Below are 17,153 nucleotides of genomic sequence, written 5' to 3'. Positions count from 1 at the left end.
TCAGGTCTCCAGATGCTGATCCTCCGGGACGCCGATGCCCACCTCGCTACAGACACTGGTAAACCGCTGGCAATCACGGGTACCTCAATGTTCCTGGTAGGACACGGGCAGCAGATGGCACTCCTGCCATTAGTGGTCAAAAATGGCAGCAGCCTGAATTTGTTGGGACATGACTGGCTGCGCCATCTCAGATTGGAATGACAGTTTGCCGAATATACCCACATGACCTTGAGGGGGTCCTGGCCACGTTCCTGACCCATGAGGGGTTAGGCACCATCAGAGGCACTGTGGCCTGCATCAGCATCAACCTAAATGTCCAAACGAGATATTTCCGCGCCCAGCCTGTCACATATGCATTACGGTCGAAGGTGGATGCGGAGTTGAAACATCTCGAAGGGTTGAAGATGCCCTGAGCAATTCTTCGAGTGGGCGGCACCAGTCGCGCCGGAGATGAAGCCCGATGGCTCCATCCTCTTCTGTGGGGACTACAAGATGATGGTCAACTGGTTCTCCCATCTGGATAAATACCTCGTCCCTCGTATTCAGGATCTATACGCCAAGCTCAGCTGTGGCCGCACATTTTCCAAATTAAACATGAGCCATGCGTACCTTCAGCTGCTTTTGGCCCCAGACTCAAGGCGGTGGGTGATGAGCAAAATGCACCGTGGGCTATATGAGTATACCTGGCTACCTTTCGGGGTTTCTTCCCCTTGCACTACCTTCCAGTGGGTGATGGCAAACATCCTGTGTGGACTCCCAAGAATGGGGTATACCTTGACGATGTCCTGATCACAAGATCGTCTGACCGGGTGCATTTGGAAAACCTAGCCGAGGTTCGCCGGCGTTTGAAGGGCCTCCACAGAGAAAATGTCATTTTTTACGTAAACGAGGTTACCTACATCCAAAGATGAGCAGGTTAGGTGGATTGGCCATGATAAATTGCCCTTAGTGTCCAAAATTGCCCTTAGTGTTGGGTGGAGGTGTTGACCTTGGGTAGGGTGCTCTTCCCAAGAGCCGGTGCAGACTCAATGGGCCGAATGGCCTCCTTCTGCACTGTAAATTCTATGATAATCTATGATTAATCTAGGACAAAGGTTTGGCACAACATCGTGGGCCGAAGGGCCTGTTCTGTGCTGTATTTTTCTATGTTCTATGTCCTATGTACCTGGGTTATGTGGATGGCCATGGTTTCACCCCATGGAGGGATAAGTACAGGCCATCCATCAGGCTCCGATGCCAATCGGAATGACGGAACTACACTTGTTTTGGGGCCTAGTAAATTATTTTGGCAAAAAACTTTGCCACGGTCTTGGCCCCCCTCCACTGTCAGCTAAAGAAAGGTCAACGTTGGGAGTAGTTCCAGTCCCAGGAGACAGCTTTTGTGTCAGTGAAGAAGCAGCTATCTACCTCCTGTCTACCGACTCACTTTGACCCGACCAAGTTGCTGTTGTCGACGTGCACTGCTTCCCCCCAGAGGCCGTCCCTGCCCATTGGATGGACGACGGGTTGGAGCACCCCACAGCATTCGCATCTTGGACATTGGCAGATGCGGAAAAAAAATATGCACGAATTGAGAAGGAAGGCTTGGCCGCGATGTTTGGGCTGAGAAAATTTCATCAGTATGTCTGTGGGCATCCGTTCATCACCTACTCTGATCATAAGCCACTGTTGGGGTTGCTTAAGGATCACCGATGAATTTCCTCATCGCTTCTGCCAGGATCCAGCAGTGAGCACTACTGTTAGCAACGTATGAGTATGCATTGGAATACCGCTCCGGGTCCGCGATCGCACACACCGATACATTGAGCCTCCTCCCTGGGATTGTCAAAGATGGAGATGCTAGCCCGCAGCTACATATGGTGGCCAGGCATTGCCGCGGATATAGAGAAAGTGACCCAGCGTTGTACTCAGTGCCAGGAATACCAGAAGCTGCCACCAGGCACCTTTGGGAATAGCCGCGGTGTTCTTGGTCCCGCCGCCACATAGATTTTGCGGGACCGTTCCAGGGAGCATTGTTCCTCTTTGTCGTAGACGCCAACTCAATGTGGATGGAGGTCCACAAAATGTAAAATGCGACAGCTCGAGCCACAATCGACAGGCTGTGGCAATCTTTCAGCATGCATGGGACACCGGAGGTATTGGTTGCAGACAATGGGACAGCGTTAACCAGTGCGGAGTTTGGGGCATTCATGACCGCAAATAGCACATGACACGTACATACCACTCACCATCGAATTGGTTAGCAGAGCGCACAGTCCAGACATTCAGAAATGGTATGAGAAAACAGACTTTTGGATTCTTACATGGAAACTAACTGCAGAAAGCTGTAACACAAAGGGTCTTGGGGATACTTGTGCACAAAACACAGAAAGCTGGTGCGGGAGGGAATCAGGAAGGATAATGGAATGTTGGCCATTATTTCAAGGGAGTTGGAGTAAGGAATCTTTGCTGCAACTGTACAAGGTACTGGTGAGGAAACATCTGGAGCACTGAGCAGTTTTGGTCCCCTTATTTAAGGAAAGATATTATTTCATTGGAGGCGGCTCAGAGAAGGTTCACTCAGATGATCCCCAGTATGGAGGAATTGTCTTTTGAGCAAACGTTAATCAGATTGGGACTCTACTCATTGGAATTTAGAACAATGAGAGAGGATCTCATTGAAACATATAGGATTCTTCAGCGGTTTGGCAGGTTAAATGCTGAGAGGATGTTCCCACTCATGGGAGAGTCTAGGACCAGAGGGCATAGTCTCCGAACAAAGGGGTGTCCATTGAAGACTGAGATGAGGAGGAATTTCTTCTCTCAAAGGGTTGTGAGTCTTCGGAACTCTGTCACAAAGAACTGTGGGGGAAGAGTTTTTGTGTATATTTAAGGCCGAGATAGATAGATTCTTGATCAGTAAGGGGATCAGTAAAGGCATTGAGGTTTATAGGGAAAGGGCAGGAAAATGGACGTGAGGAATGGCGGATCAGCCATGATCCTATTGAATAGGTGATCAGGCTCGAGGGGCCGAATGGCCTACTCTTGTTCCTATTTCTTATTGTCTTAAGAAGGTGGCACATCACCATATTCGGAGGGATGATTAGAGATGGATAACAAATGCTAGCAACTCTCACATCCCATAAATGCATAAAAAGAAAGTAGGACTAGAAACCAGTGACTTGGAAAGGTCAAAGTTGGCTAAAACAACGGTTTTCAAACTTTTCTTCCAGGGACCCATTTTTACCAAACCTTCGGGATCCATGTCGGCCGACCTTCGGGATCCAGGTCGGCCGACCTTCGGGATCCAGGTCGGCCGACCTTTGGGATCCATGTCGGCTGACCTTCGGGATCCAGGACGGCTGACCTTCGGGATCCAGGTCGGCTGACCTTTGGGATCCATGTCGGCTGACCTTCGGGATCCAGGACGGCTGACCTTCGGGATCCAGGTCGGCCGACCTTTGCGGGCCATGCCAACTGACCTTCACGATCCCTGCCGCCCAAACTTTGCGACCCACCATTTGCAACAGGTGAACCTGCTTGGTCCTCGTGATCTCACTTGCTTTGTCATTCAATATTACATTTCTTTATGGGGTGCTCATCAGAGTTCCTGGAGCTCACACCAGCATTGTGTTGTCCTGTCGTGGACTCTCCTGCAAAGCTCTCTCCAGCAGATTGAGTTGTGGGATCCTGGCCGGTTTGTGCCTCTGACCCTCTCTTGCTTAGTTCAAAAAGATCCATCTTCAGTCCGATGCAGTCCTATTGCTTGCCTGCTGGCAGCTACTGAGAAAGCTCTCCTCAGTAATTTTGTGTCCAGACTACGTGACGTCCGTGTACCTGGCGTGTAACTGGCTCTCTGCCAACGCTTCTGGCGGGACTAATAATTTATTTTACAATTTGCTCCTGGGACAGCGTGCTGATGTACTGAGGAGGCGGTCTGCCCCGCTGTGCACCGGGACTTCGCACTGCTACATCTGGCTGAGGGGGCACGCGTGTGCGGGATGGCTGGCATTCTTGAAAGCCGGTCACAGCTGTTGGCCACTTAATCCCACGATCGGAAACACCGCGTCAATCGCTCCTCGACCCTGCCGACACCAGCCAGTGGCACACCCGCTGGTCACGACCCTGAGTTTGAAAACGACTGGACTAAAGATTGAAAGATCATAGGAAGCACGGAGGAAGATAAGGGAGAAGTTGAACGAGTGAATTAGAGCAGTGAACACTCTTGATTCTAGCACGGTGAGACCGTGGGAAAAGGAAAACCAGGAATAATAATCACGACAGCAATGCAATGTGATTTGTCCTCTCTTCGGCCTGGGAGACGGAGGAGCTTGGAGAAAATTTAAAGGAACAACGATGCCAGTTATATTTTTAAAATAGAGAAAGTGATACTAACCTCCAACAAGAGCAGGCCGAGGCCTAAACCACCAATCAGATACAAGTTCTGATGTCCCCAATTGACAACCATCTTCATACATCCATCAGTGTAAATATGCCTCGAGGCTTTCGATTTAGCCATCCTTTGAGTCTCATATCCACACATTGTATTGAGTACCTGTTGGAGAGAAAGTGTTGTAAGGTATCATCTGCAAATTTGGAGAGAATACATTTAGTTCCCTCGTCCAAATCATTAATATATAATGTGACCAGTTGGGCTCCGAGTACAGATCCCTGCAGTATCCCACTAGTCACTGCCTACCAATCGGAGAAAGACCCATTTATTCCAACATTTTGCTTCCTGTCTGCTTATCAGCTTTCTATCCTTCTCAAGACACCATCCGTAATCCCATTCGCTTTAACATTACAAGGTAATCTGCTATATGAGGCCTTGTCGAAAGCCTTCTGAAAGTCTAAATAAACCACATCCACAGGTTCTCCCTAGTCAACTCTACTAGTTACATCTCCAAAGAATTCTAGTAGATTTCTCAAGCCTTCTATCCCATTAATTTCCCCCAAACCATTTCTCCATTAATACTAATTTACGTCAGCTCCTCACTGAAACTTGTGTTTCTCACAACTTCTGGTACATTATTCATGTCTTCCTTTGTGAAGACAGAAGCAAAGTTGGGTGGGAGGGTGAGCTGTGAGGAGGATGCAGAGATGCTTCAACAGAATTTGGACAGGCTGAGTGAGTGGGCATATGCATGGCAGATGCAGTATAATGTGGATAAATGTGAGGTTATCCTCTCTGGTAGTAAAAATAGGAAGGCAGACTATTATTTGAATGGGTATAAATTGAGAGAAGTGACCTTGGTACCCTCATGTAATGGTTGCTGAAAGTAAGCGCGCAGTAAAGAAGGCAAAATGGTATGTTGGCCTTCATAGCGAGAGGATTTGAGTATAGAAATAGGGATGTTTTACTGAAATTGTATAGGGCATTGGTGAGGCCACACCTGGAGTATTGTGTGCAGTTTTGGTGTCCTTACCTGAGAACGGATGTTCTTGCTGTGGAGGGAGTACAGAGAAGGTTTACCAGGCTAATTCCTGGAATGGGGGACTGTCATATGAGGAGAGACTAAGTCAGTTAGGATTATTTTCATTGGAGTTTAGGTGAGAGGGGATCTCATATAAACTTTAAAAATTCTAACAGGATTGGACAGGGTAGATTCAGAAAGAATGTTCCCGATGGTGGGGAGAGTCCAGATCTAGGGGTCACAGTTTGAGGATAAGGGGTAAACTGATAGCATGGTAGCATAGTGGTTAGCACAGCTGCTTCACAGCTCCAGGGTCCCAGGTCCGATTCCCGGCTTGGGTCAACTGTCTGTGTGGAGTCTGCACGTTCTCCCCACGTCTGCGTGGGTTTTTTCCGGGTGTTCCGGTTTCCCCCCACAGTCCAAAGATGTGCAGATTAGGTGAATTGGTCACGCTAAATTGTCCTTCGTTCCCTAAAATGTTTGGGTGGGATTACTGGGTTACCGGGATAGAACATAGAACATTACAGCGCAGTACAGGCCCTTCGGCCCTCGATGTTGCGCCGACCTGTGAAATCACTCTGAAGCCCATCTACACTTGCTTCTATTTTCTATGTATGTTACAAGAGCTTCATATTGAGCTGCACAGCTTAATTTCCCAGAAGGATTAAACAGTAAAAACTGAGAAAAAAGAATAGTGGTCTGAACTGTTTTTTTCTTGTTGGGATGGGCAGGGGAGGCCCAAAGTTTTCTTGAGGGGCCAGGATGAACACACCTGGTCCAGAAGGAACTTTAAAAACATTTGTAAATGTTTTTACAACCTCCATCCGTCCAATGAAGACAGTCCGAGTCCATTCAGCTTCTCCACATAGCTAACACCCTCCAGACCAGGCAACACCCTGGCCAGGTAAGGGATATTGGGATGTTAACACTGCTTTCCTGGGCAGGTATCAGGGTGAAATAGCAGTCATGTCCCAGGATGCCATCAGAACTGAACCTCCCTGTTTAAAATTGTGGAGTTCTTACTATCAGTGATCTTGAATCTCCATTCCTCTGTACCATACTCCCGATACAATTTCCACTGGGCTGGGTTCAGTGTATCAAATTAATCCCCCCACCCCACCCCCACTCCATGCCTCAATAATTGAGCTGCTTTCTGTGAAGAAAGGGCAACTGAACTAGCTTTGAGCAGCCATTAAAGAGCACAAATGAATATTTTGAGAAGGGAAGACCAGAAAGAAAGAAAGGAATGAGAATGGGCCATTTAGCTCTTTGAGGCTGTTCTCCTTCTATTCAATTAAATCATGGCTGATTTGTAGATCAACTCAACGTTCCTGCCTCGGCTGCATATATCTGGATACCCTTCCTCAACAGAAATCTATGGATTTTGGTATTGAAAGCTCCTACCATTATCCGGCACCATCAGCAATATATTGGGGAGATCATTCCAAACTTCCACTACACACTGCGTGGGAAACGGTGATTCCAGATTTCACTCCTAATGGTCTGGCTCTAATTTTAATAGGACAGCTCTTCATTCTTGAGCAAATATGGGGGGACATGGTAGCACAGTGGTTAGTACAGTTGCTTTACAGCTCCAGGGTCCCAGGTTTGATTCCTGGCTGTGTAGAGTTTGAACGATCTGTGTGGGTTTCCTCCAGGTGCTGCGGTTTCCTCCCACAGTCCAAAGATGTGCAGGATAGGTGGATTGTCCATGCTAAATTGCCCTTAGTGTCCAAAAAAAGGTTAGGTGGGGTTGCTGAGTTGCGGGGATAGGTAGAGGTGTGGGTTTGGGTAGGGGACTCTTTCAAGGGCCGGTGCAGACTCCATGGGCCAAATGGCCTCCTTCTGCACTGTAAATTCTATGATCTATGAATAAGAGGGAGCTGGTAATCATGGGTCTGCATTGGATTGGTCCATGCTTCTGCATGGCTAAGTACTGCAGTGGTTTAGCTGTTACCTTCTCCAGTGTAGCTGACCAGGAAACTGTCCCACTCTTGGTGTAGCAGAAGGATTTACAGGCGAATAATCAACCATGTCACAACCATGCTCACATCACAAATATACCTTGCATGGGATTTGAATCCTCAGCTTCAGGACCAGAGTAGAGACACTACTGCTTCACCACAAGACCTGCCTTGCTTTATTTACACTCATCAAATTCCTTATAATTTTAAAACCTTGATTAGCTCACCTTGAACCTAGAGCAGCATGGTGGTGCAGTGGTTAGCACTGCAGCCTCACGGCACCGAGGTCCCAGGTTCGATCCCGGCTCTGGGTCACTATCCTTGTGGAGTTTGTACAAACTCCCCATGTTTGCGTGGGTTTCGCCCCTACAACCTAAAGGTGGGCAGGGTAGGTGGATTTGCCACGCTAAATTGCTCCTTAATTGGAAAAAATTAATTGGGTACTCCAAATTTGTGGGAAAAAAAGCTCACCTTGAACCTTCTATACTCAATGGAATAGTTTCATCCTGTACAATTAGCTGAGATTATGCAACCAATGATCGAAATTCCACCATTAAGTGCTCGCATTGTTCAGGTGAATTTGTGCTGTATCCCCTCCAAGGTTAAGGTATCCTATCTGTGATGCAGACTGCACAATTGAAAATAGTACTCCTCCCTTATCCCAGTCCCTTGAGGTTAAGGCCAATTATCCATTAGGGATTGAAGAAAGCATACGGAATGCTTGCCTTCAGCGGACAGGGCACCGAATATAAAACTTGGCAAGTCATGCTACAGTTGTATAGAATCTTGGTAAGGCCACACTTGGAATATTGCGCACAATTCCGCTCATCATACTATCAGAAGGATGTGGAGGCTTTGGAGAGGGTGCAGAGGAGGTTTACCAGGATGTTGCCTGGTCTGGACAGTGTTAGTTATGCGGAGAGGCTGAAGAGACTCGGACTGTTTTCATTAGAAAGACGGAGGTTGAGGGGTGACCAGATAGAGGTCTACAACATTATAAGATGCATGAATAGAGTGGATGGGCAGGCACTCTTTCCCAGGGTAGAGGGGTCAGTCACCAGGGGGCATAGGTTTAAGGTCCGGAGGCAAAGTTTAGAGGAGATGTGCATGGCAGGTTTTTTTATGCAGAGGGTGGTGAGAGCCTGGAACGCGTTGCCAGGGGAGGTTGTGGACCCAGATACATTAACGGCGTTCAAAAGGCAACGTGACAAGCACATGGATAGGATGGGTATAGAGGGATACCACACAAGGAGTGCTGAGGGTTTTGGCCAAGGTTGGTATCATGATCGGTTCAGGCTTGGAAGGCTGAAGGGCCTGTTCCTGTGCTGCATTGTTCTTTGTTCTTTGATCAGGTCTTACCCAATCTTCTTATAACGCTACATGATAATTAATTCTGAATTCCTATTGCTACCACCTACCAAGAAAGATCAGTGCTTAAATAGAACATAAACCCTTTCCCAGGCCAGTATGGTTGTACAAGACATCTCTGCCTCACCTCATCAGTGTTCCTGCTACAGCAGGAGAATGGCACTCCACACCGCTCCAGGCTGGGGTTAGTATTCTCACAGTTGAAATACCTATTCTTGGACCAGTCTCTGTAACCCGACACTCCGCAACATTCGAACTGAAAGGAAGGTAAAAGGTCACATTTAAAATTGTTCAGCGGCTTAATCTCTGGAAGAAGACTGACTCCCACTGAAGTTTCCCTTATCAATTTGCTGCTCACCAAGACCTATCAGTGCGAGCAAATAGTTATTTCAAGCAGTCACAATTAGTATGAGATTAGGTCCAGAGTAGGGATCCCTTTTTGGTAATTCTGCAGCTAGTCTTACTTTAATGTGCAGATTCCCGAGGTACCTAAGGTTTTGGGATTCATCTCCTTTGCCTCGTAAATCTCAGGCAAGCACTGTTCAGCAATGGGGAAAGATGACTGTGTAAGGTCTTACCAGCAAATGTACAGCAAGGGGCGGGTAACAGTGTAAACCCCCCCTCGGTCTGGGCCACCAACACTCCAATGTATAAAAGAAACATGACAATGTAAATGTTTAAGAAGGAATTGTAACGTTAAGAGCGATATGTGTGTAATGTTATCAAAATTGAAGAAAGTCAAGGGAATGTGTAACTCTGATGGAAATGTACAGTCAAGACAATTCGAAATTTTCTGTAATGTTTATGATAGATTTTATGAATAAAGTATATTTTTTGGGAAAAAAACTGGGGACCAGATGGAACAGCACTTGTAGAGATCTCCCAGGGGATCGGAGGCCCCCAGCTGCATGTCCTTTGGGCAGGGTGGTGCTGTGGCAATGCTGGTGCCACCTGGGCACCTTGGCAGTGCCACATGGGTGTGAGCCTGTCACTGTCAAGGTTCCCTGGTGGCTGTTATGCACACTGCCAAGCTGCGAAACTGGTATATTTGGGGTGTGGGTGATTGGGCTAGGGATGCCCTATGTAGGTGTTGGGGAGGTGTGGGAGGGTTGGGGAGGTGTGGGAGGGTTGGGGACTACAGTTGGGGGTCGCTTCGGGGCCTTGGAGATTGGAATGTCAATCTCTCGCTACACTGATGAGTTCCGGCGAGCTATAAAGCGGGGCTATGTGCAGCCTTGGTTGCCTGTTTGCCACTGAGGCCCCTTATAAAGCGCGAGTTGCATTGCATAGCCATGTGTTTCTCAGTGTTGTGGGTGCCATGAAACAGCAGGGAAACGCGCTCGCTATGGAACTTTGTTCCCATTTAGTTGAATCGTGTCCTTAGATTGAAATCAATGAACTCCGTGTTAGACGCTAAAGACTGGTTTTCAAACACTTTCATTGAGGTTAAAGGTATTTAGGTACAATTAACTTAATAAACCCTATGACCTGATGATGGATCTTATATTGATATGAATTACCAGTGAATTACATTTTTTTTTTCACATTTCAAAATTATGACCACCCACATTCTATAAGTCCACCCTTATTTTTGAACAAATTTTGGAGACGTCAAAGGCTGGCTTGCATGTTAACATCTATGTTGTTTATCTCATTGAGTGCTTTCAGTCGATGTACAGGATGTGGTGAGTACAGATACACATCCTCTATCTTCCCCCATCAACATACCTCAGCCACAATTTCAGAAAAACACCAATAGGACACTTTGAAACCAGATCCTCTCCGGATAAGATTGCCTATTTAGTTTGTGCTGTGAGTCCTTAGCCAGGGAATTAAATTGAGAATTGTTTTACATATGCCCCTTACAGCCCATAAGCAGGAGATGGATCAAAGGATTGGCAGTGCCAGTGGCAGTAATGGCTAATTGGATCTTCAAGAATCTTGGCACAAGTATGCTGCATTGCTGGAGTACAAAGCACAGCAAACCTCTGTGCTGGTACGATGCTCTACACTGACCCCTGTTATGATCCTTGACCAGACCCCCAAGTTATTGATAAGATCCAGATAGGGATCAATAACATGTTGTTTAAAGTAGACAAAATTTGAGATTTAAAACTCTTGCTAATAGAATAAAGCCACAAGATTCCACAAGATTTCAACAAACAAAAAAATATTTATAAGGTCAGAAAGAAAAAGCAATTTACAACGGGGGCGATTCTGTGCAAATCCTGCAATGTCAGGTGAATTGTGGGAGAGCCCCAAAGCAGGATTTGTACCCAGCGCAAATTAGTTTCCCATTCTTTCAGTCTGCTCCAGCTGACATGTTCAGGATCTCACCCAGAAAGGGCGTGAACCAGATCACAGCTAATCTGTATTCACTTTAATCTCCTTAGTCAGATTAAAGTTGAATGCATTGCTGCCTCACAGCGCCATGGCCCCAGGTTCGATTCCGGCCTTGGGTTACTGTCTGTGTGGAGTTTGCATGTTCTCCCCGTGGGTTACTTCCGGGTGCTCCGCTTTTCCTCCCAAAGTCCAAAGATGTGCAGGTTAGGTGGGGTTGTGGGGATAGGGTGGGTGAGTGGGGCTAATTGAGTGCTTTTTCAGAGGATTGGTGACGACTCGGTGGGCCGAATGGCCTCCTTCGGCATTCCATGGTTCGATGGCTCTAATCAGCGGGCACCACTCAGACACTGAATTGCAAGGGTTCCTCAATGAGAACCTTCTCACAGCCACTATTGAATTCTCTGTATAGATGTGATGACCAGGTCGAGGGGGCTGGGAGACCTTTGTAGACCCTGGCCAGTCAGGTTCCTAGCGAGAGAGCGCCCTGGCTCTGCTCCCTGAGCCCTGGCAGTGCAAAACTGGGGGGGCTCAAAGTGGGGTGTGGGGGTCGTGCGGAGGAAGAATGCCGGAAGAGTCCTCTCGCGAACTTCCTGACAGTCTTCGCGCCTCGTGGGATTCTCCCAAGTTCTGAATCTGAAACATGCCCAACAAGAGGCATGACCAAATGACGTGCGCCAAAGCCGGTTTAAAACCTTTCTATCTTATCCGGTATATACCGGCAACGCGGGATCCACTGGCCTCCCCAGCGAGACCCAGCCGGGGGCCGTTTAGCACCGGTCCACACAAACAGGAAATCTGGTTGAAAACAGTGGGACCAGTAAATCCCACTGACGGGCCACCTCTGCCGTGAAAAGCAGGCGGCTGGTTGGCCGGTAAATCCTATCCAGAGAATCCTGCCCTTTGTATTTTAAATTTGCAGAGAAGCATTTAAAAGGGAAGTGACACGGTAAATGTAACAGGCCTCCGAGGCACAAGGCCAGGAACATTGGAACAGGTATAGGCCATTCAGTCCCTTGAACCTGCCCCACAATTCAATAAATTCATCTGTGACCTATCCCGAAATACATTTGCTTAACAAAAACATATCTGGACTTCCGGTGGTGCTTGCGAGCGGGTCGGCCGCATCGAGAGGAGCTCCCGCCGGTGGCCACTATTTGCGGCGCTTTTGGAGGTTTCCCCGATTCTTCGCTCTCCCCCCCCGATTGTTGTCGGCCTTTGGGGCCGTCCCGGGTGTCAAGCGGGGCCGGTTTGAAAACCGGCGAGGGGTGTCGGGTGGCTGGAGCTGAGGCGGTCGGAGCAGCGACTGTCAGAGCAGCGGGGGCGGAGCCAAACGGAGGACGAAGCGGCAGGCCCAAAGCCAGGGCTTGATGTAATGGAGATGTTCCACATTGGGTGGCCCCCGCCTAAAATGTTTTCAGAAGACTGAAGTCCATTCCCAGAGGAATTCTTGAAGCATACAAAAAAGAAGAGAAAGAAGTTTTAAAGAAAGTTTCTTGAAGAAAGAATCTTTATTTTTAAAAGATCGAAGAAGGAAAGAAGGGGGGGGGAGAAAGGAAAAATAATAAGGATGCAAAAAGCAGCGTTGAAGAAGGGAGGAAACGCGGGCTCGCCGTTGAATGAGAGGACCAGCAAAAGCGCTGACAAGATGGCGGATGCCGGACCGCATGGTGGGGCCGCACTGCTTACGGTGGAAAAGATGACCAAGCTGATGGCTGTGGAGCTGGAAAAGCAGTTTGCCAGGCACATGAAGGCTTTGAGGAAGGAGACGGTGGTCGCATTGAAGTCATTGGTGGAGGAGGCAATCGCCCCGGTGAGGGTAGCTGTGGCAAAGATATCGGCCGAGGTGAGAGAGCAGGGCGAGAAGATGAAGGAAGTGGAGGAGGCCGTGTCGCAGCACAGCGGCCAGTTCACCTCGATAGGGGACGAGCTGCGGAGGGTGGTGGAGGTCAACAGAGGACTCCGAGCAAAGCTCGAGGACTTGGAGAGCCGCTCGAGGAGGTAAGATCTGAGAATTGTGGGCTTGCCCGAAGGGACAGAGGGCCCAAAGGCCAACAGAGTACTTCGCTAAGAGGTTGGCGGAGTTGATGGGGGAGGGTGAGAACCCCTCCCGGTACGAGCTGGACTGAGTTTATCGGTCATTAAGGCCGAAGCCCAAAGTGAATGAGCCGCCAAGCGCAGTAATTATCTGCTTCCATAAGTGCTGCATGAAGGAGAAGGTATTAAGCTGGGCGAAGCAGAAGCACGAGGTGCAGTGGGGATGGTGCTGGAGTTCGGATCTATCAGGACTTGACGGTGGAGTTGGCAAAAAGACAAGCTGCGTTCGGGCGAGTGAAGGCGGCACTGTACAACAAGGGGGTGCGGTTTGGTGTGGTCTACCCGGCAAAGCTGAGGGTGATGTATAACAGCAAAGACTTATTTCGAGACAGTGGAGGCGGCTGAGGCGTTCGTGAGGGCAGAAGGCTTGGGACAGACATGAGGAGCGGAGCTGGAAGAGAGACTGTGGACTGTGATTGGGGAGCTGGAAAATGTATAAATGCTATAACTTTCTTTGCGTTTACTTCTCTTCACATTGTTACAGAGTTAAAGTTATTAGTTGGGTTGATTGGCATTCTGTGTTGCGACGGTTATATCTTATTTTAGTGAATTGTATGGGTTGGATTATTGTTTTTGTTTTTTCTCTGGGACTGGGTGGGAGAGGACGGTATTCCTTGGGGGGGGGAGCCACCCACGTTAGCTAACTAAAGTCGGTTAGTGAACGGAGGTGAGGTGAGAGGACGGCTGCGGACATTGGAGCCTGGATAGCAGGTTTCGATAGGCCTATGAGGCGAGCAAGGGTGGGGGGGGGGGGGGGGGGGGGGGGGGGGGGGAGAAGGGCTCGATGCTGAGAGATGTTTTTTCAAAGGAAATGTGGGGGGAATTTTGGATGGGGGGGGGAAGGGGTTCGATGTTAATAATGGATAGGGGCGGGTCAGGCTCATAGGGCAGGACCCAGTGGTATGATGATGGTTGATAAGAAGGGTGGGGGGGGAGAGAGACCCCCAGTTAGGATAATCACGTGGAACGTGAGAGGGCTAGGAGGTCCGGTCAAGAGGTCAAGGGTGCTTGCACATCTTAAAAGTTTGAAAGCCAATGTAGCAATGCTGCAGGAGACTCACTTGAGGGTGAAGGACCAAGTGAGACTTAAAAAGGGCTGGGTTAGTCAGGTGTTTCACTCTGGATTTGACAGAAGGACTCGAGGGATAGCGGTAATGGTCAGCAAAAGAGTACGGTTCCAGATGGAGAATGTTGTGGCAGATCAGGGGGGTAGATATGTGATTGTGACAGGGGCGCTGGAGGGGAGGTTAGTGGCGCTGTTAAGTGGATACGGTCCCAATTGGGATGATGTGGGATTCGCAAAGAAGGTGTTTGGGGCCATCCCTGACTTGGACACATACAAATAGTGGGGAGGGGACTGTAACTTGGTGCAGGAGCCAAGGTTGGACAGGTCACTGGTCGCTGGTCCCATCGGGGGGGGGGGGGGGGGGGGGGGGGCGAAGGCGTTGGCTGGACTAATGGTGGAAATGGGAGGGGTGGACCATTGTAGGTTTTTGCACCTGAGGGAATGGGAGTATTCGTTTTTCTCGGCAGTTCATAAGATATACTCGCTGTTCGACTTTTTCGTGGTGGGGTAGGCTTTGCTGGCTGGGGTTAAGGGGTCAGAATACTCGGCAATTGCAGTATCAGATCATGCTCCGCACTGGAGAAGGGGGTAGCGCAGAGGCCGGGGTGGAAATTAGATGTGGGACTTTTGGGGGAACCAAGGGTTCTGTGAGAAAATTGAAAAGGTAATTGAGAAATATGTAGGTTTCAACTGTACGGGTGAGGTGTCGAAGGCAGTTGTCTGGGAGGCTCTAAAGACGGTGGTGAGGGGTGAGGTGATCTCATTTAAGGCCAGGGTGGACAAAGAGGAGAGGTTGGAGCGGCAGAGGGTAATAGATGAGATGTTGGAGGTAGATAGAAGGTATGCAGAAGATGGGGACTCAGCGAAGTTGGAAAAGAGGAAGGAACTGCAGGCGAGCTTTGACCGACTACCTACCAGGAAGGCGGTGCGCCAAATGAGGCAAGCAAGGGGTGCAGTTAACGAGCATGGAGATATGTTAGCAGGTCAGCTCCGGAGGGCAGCAGCGGTAAGGGGAAATTGTTCAGGTGAGGGATAGAGCAGGTAAGTTGGTGGTGGCTCCGGAGCTGATTAACAAGGTTTTTGAGGAGTTTTATGAGAAGTTGTACAGGTCAGAGCCACCTGGGGGAGACCGGGAGATGCAGGAATTTCTAGATGGGTTGGAGTATCTGAGGTTAGGGGAGAGGGTCAGGGCTACATTAGAAGGAGCGATAGTGGAGCAGGAGATAAAGGATGCAGTCGGTGAAGGTGGCAGGACCGAATGGGTTTCCAGTGGAAATAAGAATAAAAAATTCAAGGATAAGCTGGCACCCCTGATGGTGGGGATGTTTGAAGAGGCGATAGGGAACGGGGTGTTGCCACAATCTTTGGGGCAGGTATCGATATCCCTGTTGCTAAAAAAAGATAAGGACCCGACGGCGTGTGGGTCATATAGGCCCATATCACTTATGAATGTGGACGCAAAAGTATTGGCGAAGGGTCTGGCAGGTAGACTAGAGGAGTGCCTCCCGAGGGTGATAGGTGAAGATCAGACAGGGTTCGTGAAAGGGAGACAGCTCTTTTCAAACGTTAGAAGGGTATTGAATGTGGTTATGGCACCGGCGGAGGGGAAGGAAACAGAGGTGTTGTGACATTGGAAGCTGAGAAGGGGATACTTGATGGCAGTTCTGGAGCGGTTTGGTATTGGACCAAGATTTGTGAACTGGGTGAAGCTACTATATAAGGAGCCGAGGGCGATTGTCCGCACAAACAACATCAGCTCAAGACACTTTTCTCTCCACCGTGGGACTAGGCAGGGATGTCCTATGTCCTCCCTGCTGTTTGCACTCGCGATTGAGCCGTTGGCCATTGCATTAAGAAGTTCAGGGGTATGGAAAGGAATAGTGCGGGGGCGGGGGGATAGAGCATAGGGTGTCCTTATATGCCAATGACTTGCTGTTATACGTGTCGGAACCAAGTGTGTCGAATGGGGGATTATTGGAGCTGCTTCGGGTGTTTGGGTCTATCTCGTGGTGCAAACTAAATCTAGACAAGAGTGAGTATTTTGTGGTGTCTCGGCTGGGGGTGGGGGCAGGGGTGAGGGCGGAGGGGCTGCCAATCCGTAGGGCAGGGACTCACTTTAGGTATCTGGGTGTGCAGGTTGCCCGGGAGTGGGGGAGGCTTCGCAGGTACAACATTACTAGTTTGGTGGGGAGAGTGAAAGCCGATCTGGCAAGGTGGGACGGCCTTCCTCTGTCACTGGCGGGTCGGGTACAGGCGGTTAAAATGAACGTATTGCCACGATTTCTGTTTATTTTCCAATGCCTGCCGATTTTCCTGCCAAAGGCTTTTTTCAGGAAGATTGAGGGAATGATTACTTTGTTCATTTGGGAAGGAAGATGGCCAGAGTTAGAAAGGTGCTGCTACAGAGGGGAAGGAATGCAAAGGGTTTGGGTCTTCCGAGCCTTATGTTCCGAACCCTACTGGGCGGCGAATGTGGAGAAGGTGCGGAGCTGGGTCAGAGGGGTTGATTCCCAGTGGGTCAGAATGGAGGAGAGTTTGTACAGGGAGTCGGGACTGAAAGCACTAGCAACAGCGCCGCTCCCGATGGCCCCGGGGAAATACTCAGGGAGTCCGGTAATAATAGTGTGGTAGTATGTATTAAGTGTAGTACGGTACCTGTGATGCCGAGAGGCTATTGGTAGACTGACACTGGGTCCTGGTTGGATCTGCCGTCTGCTGACTCCACCCAGTAAGGCGGAGTATAAGAGCCCGGGTTCTCCCAGCAGCCGCATTCTGTAACTGAGCTGCTGGGGAACAAGTCTTGCCTAATAAAGTCTCGATTGACTTCATCACTTCTTGACTCGTGAGTAATTGATTGTGCTACAATTTACTAAGCAAACTTAAAAAGACTATGGAGCTCCGGATCGCCCCGGAGTGTCTGCGAAT

General features: G+C 49.1%; 1 protein-coding gene across 2 annotated transcripts in view; it reads right to left on the bottom strand.

Moving 5' to 3' along the window:
- Positions 1–17,153, bottom strand: part of LOC140396110 (tetraspanin-33) — a 102,479-nt gene that overhangs the window by 27,898 nt on the left and 57,428 nt on the right. For both annotated transcript variants that reach the window (XM_072484226.1, XM_072484227.1), the window contains 2 exons: positions 8,853–8,981; positions 4,376–4,534 (listed from right to left, as the gene is read on the bottom strand). In XM_072484226.1, coding sequence (XP_072340327.1) covers positions 4,376–4,534; positions 8,853–8,981 — 288 coding nt within the window. The remainder of the gene's footprint in view (positions 1–4,375; positions 4,535–8,852; positions 8,982–17,153) is intronic.

Source organism: Scyliorhinus torazame, chromosome 19 (genome assembly GCF_047496885.1).
Source record: "Scyliorhinus torazame isolate Kashiwa2021f chromosome 19, sScyTor2.1, whole genome shotgun sequence".
Lineage (NCBI taxonomy): Eukaryota > Metazoa > Chordata > Chondrichthyes > Carcharhiniformes > Scyliorhinidae > Scyliorhinus > Scyliorhinus torazame.
The sequence above is the reverse complement of the archived record's forward strand: the minus strand, read 5'-3'. Positions and strand labels throughout refer to the sequence as shown.